General features: G+C 49.0%; 2 protein-coding genes across 2 annotated transcripts in view; both read left to right on the forward strand.

Annotated features, from left to right (window-relative positions):
* The window catches only part of LOC308060923 (uncharacterized protein), a gene marked incomplete at its 3' end in the record, with an annotated part of 52,701 nt that extends 48,907 nt beyond the window's left edge, over positions 1 to 3,794 (forward strand). Inside the window, exon 2 of the mRNA XM_080380241.1 lies at positions 1,926 to 3,794. Within this exon, the coding sequence (XP_080236367.1) occupies positions 2,868 to 3,794 (927 nt within the window). The 5' untranslated portion in view covers positions 1,926 to 2,867. The remainder of the gene's footprint in view (positions 1 to 1,925) is intronic.
* Positions 3,795 to 3,857: 63 nt separating this feature from the next.
* HEY1 (hes related family bHLH transcription factor with YRPW motif 1) lies at positions 3,858 to 7,394 on the forward strand. The gene is made up of 5 exons (XM_080380240.1): positions 3,858 to 4,172; positions 4,293 to 4,368; positions 4,446 to 4,529; positions 4,643 to 4,724; positions 5,549 to 7,394. The coding sequence occupies exons 1-5, from the start codon at positions 3,970 to 3,972 to the stop codon at positions 6,130 to 6,132; spliced, it is 1,029 nt and encodes a 342-aa protein (XP_080236366.1). The 5' UTR covers positions 3,858 to 3,969; the 3' UTR covers positions 6,133 to 7,394.
* Positions 7,395 to 14,465: the final 7,071 nt, after the last annotated feature.

The raw sequence follows: 14,465 nt of genomic DNA on the forward strand, positions 1-14,465 counted from the left end.
CCTCCCTCAAGTCAGAGGGCTGACTGAGTATGAGGTACCTTTGCCTGTCAGCAGCTTGGATGTGTATTCACAGATTAGCCTTTTACACAGTTGTAGCCCAGGTCTGGGCTTGGAGGTGAGCTGAAGCCTAATCAGGTAAATGCAAAGACTGTCTACTTTGTTCGGAGCCATCCAGAAGGGAAATCTGCACTGCTGCTGTTAGTACGCTGACAGTGCTAGCCTTGCTTATTTATAGCTACACACTACTTGCAGAAAATGAGAGCTGAAACCTATGCTGCAGCAGAAGTGTTGCCGCTGGGCCATTCTGCTTACAGTAGGGACTTTGATGTAAAAATTATCCCCATCCTTGGCCGGCTTGAAGACAGAAACATCTTGATGATGTGGACATCACTACAGATGCACATGAGTGTGTATAATGTTGATTGATGTCCTGCTGCAGTGGCTGCTCACCAGCACAGCGGCACACAGTATCTGCAGGGCAGAGCTTGGGGCCAGCAGGCTCAGAGAGCACCCCAGCCTGACTTCCAAACTGGGTACCTGGACCTCGGCAACACGCAGACATGAATTTCAGTGTTCAGCTCCTGAGAAAACACATTTACGGTTGTAGTACTGCTACAGGTCGTGCAAGAAGTTTAAAAACCTCCTCCGTGGCTCCCATGCACTTCTCAAGCGCTTCCATTCGATCTGTGCTAACTTGTTCTGAACCGTGTCAGTGGCACCAATGATCCACACGTTCAGCCAGGAGGCAGTAAGGAAAAATACAGGATCTGGAGCAGCAGCAACTTCTTGCTTGCAGAGCTGATGCTGCAGCTCGATATACGCGGGGGGAGGGGGGGGGGGGGGGCGGGCGGGGAGGGGGTGTCGCGGGGGGCATTGATGCTCTCGCCTGGCTGCAGTGCGAGTGCCAGAGCCACCGGTTGAATTGGGCACAGTAACCATGGTAACGGCGAGTTTCCGGGACTCGGGGTGACAGGTTGATAGGATTACTCTTCAAAGCACTTGCTCCCTTGGGAGAGAAGACGGAAAGGAAGGGGATGGGAGTTAATTTATCGCGCACACTAGAGCAAGGGTCAGCAGTGGCAGGTCTCCGCTGGAGGAAAGCCTGCAGCAGCAATAACCATCCCCTTTCAGTGGGACCCTGGCCACCACCGGCATCGCTGCAGGAGGCACTCAGCAAGGACAAACGGGAGGCGCGCACAAAAGACGACTCTGCTCCCTTCCAAGGGACTGACTAACAGTCGCTGCATGTCTCAAACTTGAGTCTGCTTTGCCGGGACGGCTTTGCCCTGTCCTGCCACTCCTGCTTTCAGCACTGGGACAGCCAGAAGTGGCTGCGGTGCCTGGAGCTGGAAACGCTGAGTTGTGCCAGACCTGGAAGCCAAAGGGGAAAAAGGCGGGGGCAGCGGGGGAGGCAGGCACACTGGCATGTGTGATAGGAAGGGGTGTGGGACAAAATCCTTGGATGGTGGGGTGACTGAGAGACAGGGATGGCTGTAGTAAAAGGCGAGCGTGAGAAGGCAAGAGGGTGGTTGTGCTGCAGTGTGAAGCAGGGAGATGGGAGGCACCGTGGCAGTGTAGGGGACAGGAGAGAAGGCTGTCATCTCCTAAGGTTCATTGCCTCATTGCTGTGAAGGTATCAATGGGGGCTGAAGTTAAGCTCTTTATAGAAGTGCCACCACCTTCTACACTGTCATTTTAATTTCCTTTGACTTTGGCAAGGAAAGAGCTGCTCTCCCATCTGCCCTGCCCTCCTGGCGAGAGAGGTGCATGACAGCGCTGTCTCAACATGTTCATAATTTCTGGCTAATAAAACTTCCCTTTGGGCCACACTTAACAATTAGACCAATGCTGAGGACCAGGCCCTGCCTAGTACCAGAAAAGCACAAGAGTAATTTAAAGCTGGTTTTGTTGTCTGTTCCTCCTAGTGCTGGATGGGAAGACTGAAACCACACACATTTCTTATCTTCCCACGGCAGCTGATAGCCAACTGAAGTTGCTTACACCGAGACCCAGCTACACTCTACCTGCCCATTCCTGTAAATTACTGGGAAAAGTCGGTGTCTCCACAAGGTCTGAAGGCATCTTTGGAGGCTGCCTGGCACCAGTGGTTCACAGAGCTAAGGATGGGGGGCAGCTCCAGGATCTGACTGCTGGAAATGTGGGTGGCCAGAGCTCTACTCACAAGTAATGAATGCCTAATGCCAGTAACCTCTTTTACAATGTTTTTTTTCCCCCATAGTAGGAAGAAGACATATACATGCCTGGATGGGAAAAGCCAGATATGTCATTTGCAGGCCAAAAAGGCATAAACAACACTGCGCCTTCTAGTGACCTGGCTTTTGGTCCTGTAAAAGCAAGTGGTGCAGACAGAGGTGTTTCACAACAAAAATACAGAGGCTGGCAAGGTGGATTCAGTAATGTGGTGCTGACACAAGCTTAATTATAGCACTGCAGAAAGGATATATTTATGAAAACTGTATTGTGGGAACAAAACATTTCTATCGCCCTCAGCTCCCTAGAGGTGGCTGCAGAACTGTTTCCATCTTAAATGCAACTCTTCTACTGCCTTTAGCCTGGTCCTTGCTCCCATTTCCCTTCCCAGCAGAGATGCTTTGCAAAAACACGGGCAACTGCATGAAATCTGGAGCAACTCCGTGCCAGGAACTTTTACCCAAACAACTGGGAGGCTGAAGGCAGCTGTTCCAGGATCCTGAAAAGGGGAAACCTGGGTTTGTCGATTCTTTGCACCTCACACTACGCACAGCTTGGTTATCCTCCAGCCCCTCCAATTTCAAAATGCAGAAGAGTCCACTTGGAAGAGAGGTGCCTTAGTTGAAAGGCTTCATGTAAATGAAAACTCAATTATTATGAAACCACCTCAAAGAGTACACCCCCATTTCACCTGTCCCATTTTGCCAGCACCTCCGCCCGAGAACGCTGGCAGAACGAAGAGGCCTTGTGCTGGGGCACACGGCACCCAGGCTCGGGGCCCCGCTCAGCGCCGGGCAGCGTGTGCTCACCGCGAGCAGGGCCTGAGCTCGGCAGTCCGGCATGCAGCGCTGGCCTTCCCCACCGCCCCGGCCTCCCGGCCAGCACCGGCACAGCAAAGCGCATTTGCCTTCGACTTCTTAAAAACTGCTGCTGCTTCTCCCCACCTCCAAAACACAGGAGGAGACACCGGGAGCGGCTCTGCCCGGCAGGTCTGCAGTTCAGAAAAGCGCAGTGGGGCGCCTCCCCTGCGCTGCCCGAAAAGCTGCCCCCCCCGCCCCCCCCCGAGCTCCAGCGCCCCCCCGGCTCCGGGCCGTGGCCGACCATGTCACCCGGCTTCCGAGGCAGCGCAAGCGGCTGCCGCTAGGGCTTCCTCCCCGCCTCACGCGGCGCCCGGGGCCTCGCTGCCTCGGGGAGGCGCCCCGAAGCCACGCCGGCCTCGGAGGCGGCAGCTGGCCCCGCGGGGCGCAGGCGGCCCGCAGGGATCGGGCTACCGGGAACCGCGCCGCCACGGCCGCGGGACACCCCGCGGCCGCCCCGCCGCGCAGCCGCCCCGCGCCGTGCCCCCCCGCGCCGCCCCGCCGCCGGCTCGCCCAGCCGGGGGTCCGCCCCGCCCCCCGCCGGCGCCCGCACGCGGCGGCCGCCGCTGCCGCGCGCCGCCCCGCGCCGCAGCGCCGCCGCCCGCCGCGCCCCGCGCGGCTTTCCCACGGCCGGCGGCGCGCGGCCGCGCCTCCCCCGCCGCCCCGTTCCCAGCCGAGAGGGCGGGGCCCGGCGGCCGGCCGGCGGCGGCAATTGGCCGAGGCTAGGCCGGCGGCGGCCAATGGGGGCGGCGGGGGCCGCGCGTGGCGGTGCTGAGCGGCGGGCGGTGGCGGGCGTGCTCTGCCCGGCTGTCTGCTCGCTTGCCCGCCCGCCCGCTGCCCGCCCGCTGCCCGCTGCCCGCCCGCTGCCCGCGGCGGGTAAGAGACGAGGCGTGGGAACGCCATGGGGGAGACGGGCGCGGGGCGAGGCGCGGGGCGCGCGCTGGGCGCCCTCCTCCCGCGCGCCCCCCGCCGCCTGCCCGACGGCCGCCCGCGCCCCGCCGCCGCCGCCGCCATGAAGCGGGCGCACCCCGAGTACAGCTCGTCGGACAGCGAGGAGCTGGACGAGGCCGTCGAGGTGGAGAAGGAGAGCGCGGACGAGAACGGGTGAGCGCCGGAGGGGCGGGCGCCGCGGTTCCCTCCCCTCAGCCCCGCGGAGCCCCGGCACCCCCACTCCCCGCGGGGTGGCGGTGCCTGTGGTGACCGGTGTCCCGCTGCTCCCCGCAGGAACTTGAGCTCGGCCGCGGGCTCCGTGTCTCCCTCCACCAGCTCGCAGATCCTGGCCAGGAAGAGGCGCCGAGGGGTGAGTGCCTGCGGCCGGCCGCGGCTCCGCGCAGCCCGGCCCGCCCGCCCCTGACCCCCCGCTTTCTGCCCCCCCAGATCATCGAGAAGCGTCGCCGCGATCGCATCAACAACAGCCTGTCCGAGCTGAGGAGGCTGGTGCCCAGCGCCTTTGAGAAGCAGGTAGCGCCCGGTGGCCCTCCGCGCTGCCTCCCCCTCTTCCCGGGGTGGAGGGTCACCCCTCTTAACGTCTCTGGCGCTGCCTGCAAGGTTCCGTGCTTCCCTTTCTCTCCTAGGGATCAGCCAAGCTGGAAAAAGCAGAGATTCTGCAGATGACTGTCGATCACCTGAAAATGCTGCATACAGCAGGAGGGAAAGGTAAAGTTTGGTGCCTGACAGCGGGTCAGTGGCTCCGCAGAGGGGCTGCTGCGAGAGGAGCGCGTTCCCTAGCATTTGGTGTGCAGTGTGCTGTGGGAGTGCCTGGAGAAAGTGAATGGGAACTCTCTTACGTTTTGTCAGGAATTTGGGACTTTCTTCTACTTGACAAGATTTGCAGCGTCGCTGGCACTGTAACATTTTACAGTGCTAGCTCCGGGTTGTTCTAGGGGAGAGTCATTACGAGTCTCTCTAGTGATGTGTCAGCACTGTGAAGTGAAGCGGCTTTTGGCAACTTGGAAAACACGAGGTTTTTGTTGTGGTCAATTATTTGCTTCTCTAACTTTATGAAAAGTTCAGAACACAAACTAGGAAAATATACAGGATGAAATGGGTAGTGAAGAGAACTAGCAGCAATGGTGAAATGCACTTTTAGGGAAAAAGCGTGTTGCCTGCAGAATTCCCCTCTGATAAGCTAGTACTAGTGTTTCTGATGAGTTTCACTGAACTGTGGTTTTGCTTGGACTGGGGAGACGTGGAAAAAACAAAAGTACTTTCCTCCAGTGATAGTGTCCAATTCCAGTTTAAAAATGGCAGCCTGTGACTGGTCTTGGGACTTGCAGCATCACAGCACAGATATAAAAGAAAAGCTTGTTGGACAAAAAAGAAGGAAAAAAAAAGGAGCTTGGCAGCTAATCTGTGGTTGGGAATACTAACCACATCCAAGTGAAGTATGCTTATAGGGGAGGGTGGAGTGGGGAGGCTACATGTAGGCAATGACTAGAAAACAACATCTTAAGAGTCCATTTTTTGTTCTTTTCTCTTAGGCTATTTTGATGCTCATGCTTTGGCTATGGACTATCGGAGTCTAGGGTTTCGAGAGTGCCTGGCTGAAGTTGCTCGATACCTTAGTATTATAGAGGGTCTGGACGCCTCCGATCCTCTGCGAGTTCGACTTGTGTCTCATCTCAATAACTACGCCTCTCAACGGGAAGCAGCAAGTAGCGCACACACTGGCATTGGACACATTCCTTGGGGCAGTGCCTTTGGACATCACCCTCACATATCTCACCCGTTGCTGCTGGCTCAAAATGGGCACGGTAATACCAGTACTACAGCTTCCTCCACAGAACCGCATCACCAGACCAGAATTGCTGCCCCACATGCTGAAACTTCCTCACTCAGAGTGCCCCCAAATGGCAGCGTTGGACCAGTGCTCCCGGTGGTCACATCTACTACCAAACTGTCTCCTCCTCTCCTCTCCTCCATGGCATCTCTGTCTGCATTCCCCTTTTCGTTTGGCTCCTTCCATCTGCTCTCCCCCAATGTGCTGAGCCCGGCTACACCGACGCAGTCGGCAACCCTTAGCAAACCATACAGACCCTGGGGCACTGAGATTGGAGCCTTCTAAGAACTAACTCTTTAGTAAGGGTGGGGAAACCTACAAACCTAGCTGAGCTGGGTTATGCAACGCTTAAAGTTGAAGTTCTTAATAACTGGGACAAAGGTACAGCTTCACCTTAACTAAGTTTGTCTAAAAACTGTCTCTTTGGATTTTTCTTTTTGTTTTCTACATTTTTGTATTAGGAGTTTGTTGTTTTTTTTAAAATAGTTGCTGAAGTTGTCCAAAAATAAAATTACAATAGTCGTTAACGCTTGTGTTAGATTTGTGCTGAGCATTTAAATCACTTTTGTAAACAGTTTGTTTCAAATGTTTCATTATTCTTGAGTGTGTCAGACTGCCTTTTTATGAAGAGATATCACCTATTATTGTTAGCAACAGCCTAGTTTAGATATTAATTTTTCCAAGACCACTTTTCTCAGCATTAACAAGCTGTGGTTTTGTTAGTATTGTGACATTGAGATGTCCTATAAAGAATTACTCCTTTTGTAAACTATATTTGAGTCTTATATTTCTGAACAAAGCGTTGACAAATCAGATGGACCAGCTTGACCAGGTTTTTCTATAGAGCTCAATTTCTGTTTCTTCTGTAGTGGTTTGGTATATTTGGTGGTCTTATTCTAGTCCCTAGTGGACATTTACTCACATCTCAGAACTGCAACACTATTTCTTCCATGGAAAGGAGCAGTACATGCTTTAGGGCAAACTCTAGAGTGAGGATGGTGCAAAAGCCAAATTATATTGGTGGTGGGTTTAGTTGCTGGGGAAGTGAAGGGAAAAAAAAAAGTTGTCACCTGTAGTAGTCTTCCAGCCAGAGCTAGTCATATGCACATCCATTTCATAGGGCCAGATTCTGCTCTGAGTTACAGTGGAGTAGTTGTTCTGTGACCCTGTGTTCTTGGGTAACTGAGATCAGACTCTGTCCCTCTGCGAGCTTCAAATTTGCACCTGGAATGAATGATGCTGGTATTTAAAGAGCCGATGGAATGGCACAGTGGGGAACCATTCAGTGCACAGCCTTCTTGCTCTACAGATGTATCCTAAATGGTTGATTTTTTCTGTCATGTTTTAGGTGCAGTTCAGACCACTTCTTGTTCTGTAAGGGCTCTGCTGAATTCTTGTGTGAGTGAGAGTGTGTGCATGTACATACATTTTGGTTGTTTTCATGAGAATTTTAATCTGAACAGGTTTTACCTAGTGAGATTCACTGGACGGGGTTTGACTGCTCTTGTATTTGTGTTGTGGCTAAATAAAGGAGAAAGAACAAAGTATTTTAAATGACATGATTGTTTGATATATATCACTGGAGAATTCTATGCCTCTGGGTGTTACGGGAGATGTCAAACAATTGCTACTTAGTCCTGCTGTGGGCATTTGTATTTACTTTTTTCTCAAATATTATGGCATACTTAGCTACAGTAGCTGTGTACATGAAGAACTGCAGTGCCTCAGGCTAACAGTCGAGGGAAGGGTAACGTAGGAGTCATTTTGTGTGTCACTTCTACTTGCCTGGCAGTGTGTGGGTGACAGCAAAGGCACCAGGGTTACTGCTAAAGGAGAGGTTAAAGCTGCACTACACCTGAATATTCTTACTGTTTTGTATAAATATTAAAAAGTGATCATCTTTGCAGAGGCCTTTTCTAACTCATGTGTCACATAGCTCTGTAACAAAGTCTTGTGCCTAGCAGTTGGGTTTAGCTTAATGTTCAGTGCATTAGTGCAGAGTCTACCCAGGGTCTCTTGACTGATCCTCTGTTTGTTATTGAGTGGTACTACTAGTGTCTTACACGTTTTCTTGAACTAACAACCTGTCAGGCTTACACGTAGATAGATTTTCTCCAGATGTGGTCTGTTAGAACATCAACAACTTCTGGAAGTACCTTGCTTCTTTCCTGTACATTTGAATTTATAGTACACTTGTGTTGGTAAATGGCACATCCTTGTCTGGATTTAGCTCTGCCAGAATAGCAGAAAGAGCTCGGCCCTGTGGGAGACGAGAGCTTTTTTTAAAGAGGGGCTCTCGGGCCAATTAAGGAGTGGCATTGATGAGAGGCTTTCTCGGAAGGATTGCCGTGAGGCTGGAAAGAGTGGGAGAGCATTCAAGTGCGTAACCTTGTTTTACCTTCCTCTCTAGGCTGTAGGAGACCACTGCTAGAAATGAAATGCAAAACGCTGTGGGAGCTAGAAATACATAGGTGTTATTAAGGAGAGATTATAGAGCACAGTATTTCATGTAGAAACATGAAATAAGAGGCTGTAAATTCCAAATCCAGTTTCCTTTTCACAGTGTGTATTGTCTCCTGTTTAATTATGCTCTGCCCTGTCCTTAATAGGTTTTTATACCAAATTAACAACTCCTACCTAGAAGATTGCTATAGTGCATGCAACTATTCTTTAGATCTTTTAATAAATGGCAATGCTTCTCAGCCTTTTAATGGTTATTTCATTGACATTCAAATGACTTTGCCTGCCTCTAAATAGCTGGCTCTTTTGTGTAGAAAGACCCCTATAATTATTTTTGTCCCACTATCCTACTCTTGAATGGACTTCAGAAGCAGAGAGTGCAATAAAAGTTTAGCTGCTGGTGTTTGTCTCTATACCCACTGTCTTCTCTTTCCATTACCAGTGGCAAAGGTATTAATGAGAAGTACTAATTTTATTCAACTGTTGCACTAAGTCTATATTAATTTTTAGGGACTCAAAATCTACTGATTGTTATTGTAGAAAGAGATGAATGGATTCTAGCAACTGACAAAACCTAGTAATTCAAATGGGGAAGTGCAGGACTGTATTGCTACTTGTGCTGCTAACTTACTAAATTATGCTTGGCAATCGCTTAATCCATATCTGTTTTGTCAGCTGTGAAAAAGGGATGGCAGTGCTTGTTTTCCCTTCATCAAGACACAGTGGTGGTTAGAAATTTTCTATACGAATGACAATGCTGTTGTTTCTCAAAAACTACGGTTCTGAGATGTGTGGCTATTTTTCTTTCCTGTAGGATGCTAGGTTTCTACAGACAAAATGAGAAAGGCAAAATAAGCTTGCTTCTACAGACAACAGATATCTCCTGAACCCAAAACATTTATTTGTTTACCCTATTGCAAAAGAGCAATTCAGGAGCACAGGCTTAACCAGAGGGATGCCGGAGAAGAAAGGAAATGCATATGTGACTTGATCCCATGACCCCCTGAACTACCTTCAATTGCTTTGGATGAACTATGTCTGTCCGGAAATCCTCAGGCTAAAGCTTTGTGTGGGATTTAAGATGATGTGTATTTCTTATAAGCTAATATTATCTTCCTTTATCAAGGAAGCTGGATTTGAGTGCAGAATAAATTTAAGAGGCTGGTGAGTGCTGCATAAAAGCAGGTAGAAACCTTTGGAAATCATTCTGCGCTGTGGCGTAAAGGCACAGCTCATGAAAGTGACATTTTTTAGCTTTTGGAAAGAAGCTGTCAGTAGTTCTTAAGACAGTTTCTGTTCAGTGCTCCTGTCTTAACACTAGTAAGTATGACAGGGTTTATTAGGATCATGCTGAAAACCCCATGAATCCTGGCTATTGCTCTCTTGACTCACACATCAGCATGCGAGTCCCCAGGTGACAGGAGCCTTCCTAGACTATTGCATAGTGGTGGGAAGCCTGCCAGGTTTTTTTTTGCCTCAGCAACAAACAAGCCCAAGTGAGCACTGATAAACTGAAATCCTTCTTCCTGTTTTATATTGTGTGCATATTCACAAGTGCTGCTTGCCAGAAGCTCCCAGTTTGGATTGTAACATACTCTGTATGGAGCTGGAAGTCTGCAGTGAATAGTGTGGGGGTCATGGGCTTTCTGCTGGAAGGCAACAAAAATGATTTACAAAGCCCTTTTCTGAGGCCATACATGAAAGGTTGTGGAGATGGGTTGTGGTACTTGTGACTCAGTACACCAAGGCATGAATATGTCCATGTATTAACCAGCCTGCCCTGCCTCATGCACTACATGGGGCAGTGTGTGCGCTGCCTGTAATTGAATGCCACTCTCTCTCCATTTGCCCAGCTTATAAATAAAAATTAGAGCAGTCCCTTTCTTCTGGAGTCAGAAGATGCAGGCATTGACGCATGCTTGCAATATAGTAGCTTGACTGCGGTAATAAATGTTGAAATGCCAATGCTTAGTAAGATACAGATACTTGAAGGTGTCTTTTGGGAGTCTGAAGTGTTCATTTGGTGAAAGCTTTTATTAAGGAAGTGCTTGAGTATTATATGTTGTTCTCTCATATTCCAGCTAGTCCCACGCAATTTTTCTCTAGCAAATTCTGCTCATCATTCTTGCAGCTTGAAGCAGTGGACCAAACTGCCTTGCTTTGACCTGTGCTGTGTACAGCTTGCCCAAGCCCTCCCAGCAAAGTAAAGTTCATAGGCAGTTGTTTTTTCATTTTTCTTGATTGCACCATGTAACACAACTGTATAATGCGGGGGGTGGTGGTGGGGTATCTATGTGCTCAAAAGAGCTAAGCACTGGGGGCATTCCGCCCTTAACCACATTACGCTGCTTGGACCTTTTCAGACCAGGCCACTTTCTTCAGGTGAAGCCTCCTGGAAAGGAAGAGGGGGTCACTGGAGCCAGCTGTGCACATCTGCACTGCTGCTCGTCGAGGCAGCCTCAGCACAAGGAGATCTCTGCAGATGACTTGCTTCTTTCCGCATTGGAAAGGCTTCTTGGAGCTTCCAGATAGCTTGTCTCTCTCCAAGGTAAGCTGTAAAATCTAGGCACAGACAGTGGCAACAGGTTAAATGCTGACAGTACGTGCATTTCTCTGTTTTGCACTGCTTTCACAGAATAAGGGTGCTGGGAGTAGAAGAGCTGGTGAAACAGCTCTGTGAGAGAATGGCAGGGAGCAGGAAGGAAGGCTGATGTGCAGGATCAGAGGAAAACTAAGGCTGTGAACAGATGGATGAAGACTTGCATTGTTTGCATTGCCTGTTGCAAATATATGGAAATGAGTGACATCAGATGACAAAATAAGCTGCATGAAGGTATGTAAAGGATTCAGAGTAGGGAAGGCAATACTCTTGGTATTCATAATTCTGCTCAACAAGCCAGAATCAGATGAGCAACATAGAAAGACTGAGGCACATAATTTAAAACCAGTAAGGTGCTGAAACAAATGTGTGTGAATTTCTTCATTGTATTTGATGGGTCATCTTACTGGCTAGGGAGGAACCAGGGCTCAGATGGACTGTCGCTGGCTGTAAGAATGCATCACAGGATAATTTACTGATTGCATTTGTACGATCTGGTCAAGTGAGTGTAAGGAGTTCAAGGAATTAAAGTGTGGTCCATGCATGAGAGGGGGCTTGTGACCCAACTTGACAGAGAATTTGATACGTCAGGATAACTGATACAAGCACCTAATGACTGGCAGCCACTTCCACAAATCTCTCAGCCTTCATCAGTGGCTACCACCTAGCTGCTGGTGCAGCCACTTAGCTCCTGGATTTTGGGATGGTGTTTCTGGGCATGCGTTAGCTGTCTACATAGTTATGAGGTCTCCTTCTCCATCAGGTGAGTAGGGCAGCTGCACATTCAGTCCAGTAGTGGAAAACTGGCTCTTCTAGTGAAAGTGAGTATGGAACCTGCTTTTGAGATAAGGAACATCTGGTAGAGAGAATGCAGGGTTGTTAACTCACTTTGTATTATATATCTACTATTGATAGTGCAGATAGTAAATTAGTAATACTGCTTCTTATTATCATCAAGCCTGTCTTCTTTAACAGAGGCCATTTCAGAGCCTGAATTTCAGTATCAAAAGATGAAATGAGAATAATCATAATCTGTTGTTGTTCAGCAATGGTTTTGTAAAAGTTTGTGGGATTGGATAATGATTAAAAATGTAGAAAAAGGAGCTGAAGTGTGTGCTGTAGGAACTCTTTTACATGGTACACAGCAGGTAGATCTATTTTTTACTTCATCAGGAAAACATCAATGTGATTGAAGAATGTTCCCTGTGTAATGCAGATGCCTAACTGTCTGTAGATTGCTCCTTTGAATTTCTCTGGGATCCATTGCGTCTTCTGTTAAGAGGAAATTATCAACAACAAGAGGAAATCCTGTACTAGTACTGAATAGTCCTTATTTTAAAGGTACTTCCCTTCTTGTGGGAATTGTATATAATCAGAACAACACTCCATAAAACAGACGAATTATTTTAGAAGGAGACAGGTCAGCCTTTTATTTAAAAGGTCTGACGTTATTGTACATAAGAAAACCAATTGTTAGAGTGGATGACATTCTTCCACGAGCTGCCTGTGCTTCCCAAAGGTGGGGCAAAGTTTAAGGCATTGGTAACAGGAAGCTTGGGCTCCTTAGAGACTTTCATGCTTTCTGGAGCACGCAATGACAAAAATACTCTTTTTCTTCCCAAAAATAGCACCAGGAATAAGAATGATTGTACTTTACCCTGTTAAGGACTGGAATAGGTGGAGATGCAAATGATGCACATACATGTTGGACAAAAATAAATATCCATTCAGCCGGGGTGGGCACGAGTAAGGTGCATTAGCCAGCGGTGTGTTGGAAAGGCCATGCAAGGAGAAAGAGCAGCTCTTTTGAGGACAAACCCTTCCCTTCTATTAGGTTTCCAAGATCTGACCCTCTGTATTTCAGCTTCAGCTGCACACACCTTTGTCATCACACAAACCAGTACGGGCTGAGCAAGGGGCAGGCGCAGCTCCCACCTGAAGCCAGGGGCTGAGCTGCCACGTGGCCACGACTGTCCCCCAAGATTTGGGGCATGAAATCAACAAAGCACACTGAGAGGTGTGATTATAGATCTAAAGCTAAGTGGTTGTCACTTAAATCTGTGCCTGTTTCAAAGAAGAGGGTTGAAATCCCTGAAATCCCACCTACCTGCGGCGCCCCGCCCCCCAAGCCCAACCAGCCATGAAGCTGTGAGAGCCCTGAATGAACCACTCACTGAAATAAATTAAAGGAAAATCTGTTACGGGGCTTTAAAAATCTTTGGGCTGTTGTTGTTTTAGGCAGAGCTTGTCTAACTTTTATCTCCTCTCTGGGAAGTAGGGAGGCTCCCTGCTTTGTGGTGCTGACAGAGGTCTGCAGGACTCTACACAGCCCCCCCGGCCCGACCTCATCCTGCCAGTCACCAGACTGAAGCCTCATTTTCTGCCCCTGCAGCACAGCAACATCCCAGGCTGAAAACACAGCTTCAATGGCAGGGCTGGCTGAGAGCCACAGGGGCCCAAGGCTGGGAATTCCCATGGTCTGCCCCCAGGGACAAAGCTGAAGGAGTGACGCATCAGGTTTCCGGGTAGAAAAATCTCTGCTTTTTTTTTTTTACAGCATCAATATTCTCATAATGTGCTAGCCAGACAGTCTGACTTTATGCATTTTTTAAGCAAAGAGGGAGCAATAGTGAAATTATTCTTTAGCTTTCATTTTGGCTGTATACTTTCTAATGCGAAAGAAAAAAAAGGTTCAAAATCCTTTCCTGCTGCCAAGTCCTCTGCTAGGAAGCGCAGCCTTCCCTCTGCACGATTTTCGTTGCCTTGCGTGAGATAGAAACCCAGCCTGTACCAAACGGCTGCTGAGAAAGCTGTGATTCAAGCTTTATATAATGAAATACTTTTTATACCAGAGTCTGTTGGGAAACAGCCTGTTCAGCTCCAGCTATCTGCATTGCATTAACTTTTATAACCCAAAACTCCCATCAGAAAGGAGATTGTTACGAGATTGTATTTGACACATCCCAAACAAGGTTCCTTCAACAACTGCGCCTGACTGGCAGAAAAAGGCTAGAGAAGACTTTGCCAGGGGCTAGTGCCACCTCAGATTTAATTCTTTGGCGACAGTGCCTGCTCCTCACTCGTTTGTACTAGAAGAACTGTTGCACCATTGCTGCTAATCCTATGGGACAGTGAGAGGTGATGAAGACAAATTTGTACACCTAACTTGTACCCAGCACCTATCCCCACCTTGTTCCAAGATGGCAGAAGCTGCAGAATGAAATGTGTTCCAGGGGAGTGGGTAGGGCACAGGGGAAAAGCTGAGACCCCTTTTATGTTGAAACCTGACTCTAAAGAGGAGGTTTTGATTAATAAACCTCCTTCTCCCTATCCCTAGGGCTTTTTAGTCTCAGCAGTATGACATTTGCCACCCCACCCCCCACCCCCAGTTATGTGATATTTGCAGTGTCCTGTGGAGGTGTAGCACTACGTTCTGCATAGGGAGTTTGGACTCAGAAAGTTGAAAACCAAATAGCTGAGTTGCTTATCTGAGGGGTTTCAGACTGGGTTGGTTTATTTCTGCAGGACTTCAGCAGTTCCTGGATTCAAAGCACAGCTG

The sequence above is a fragment of the Falco punctatus genome, assembly GCF_963210335.1.
Source record: "Falco punctatus genome assembly, chromosome: 3".
Lineage (NCBI taxonomy): Eukaryota > Metazoa > Chordata > Aves > Falconiformes > Falconidae > Falco > Falco punctatus.

Coding starts and splice junctions, on each gene's coding strand:
- HEY1 (XM_080380240.1), top strand. CDS start 3,970: ATGGGGGAGACGGGCGCGGGGCGAGGCGCGGGGCGCGCGCTGGGCGCC. Junction 4,173..4,292: donor GAGAGCGCGGACGAGAACGG/GTGAGCGCCGGA, acceptor TGCTCCCCGCAG/GAACTTGAGCTCGGCCGCGG. Junction 4,725..5,548: donor GCATACAGCAGGAGGGAAAG/GTAAAGTTTGGT, acceptor CTTTTCTCTTAG/GCTATTTTGATGCTCATGCT.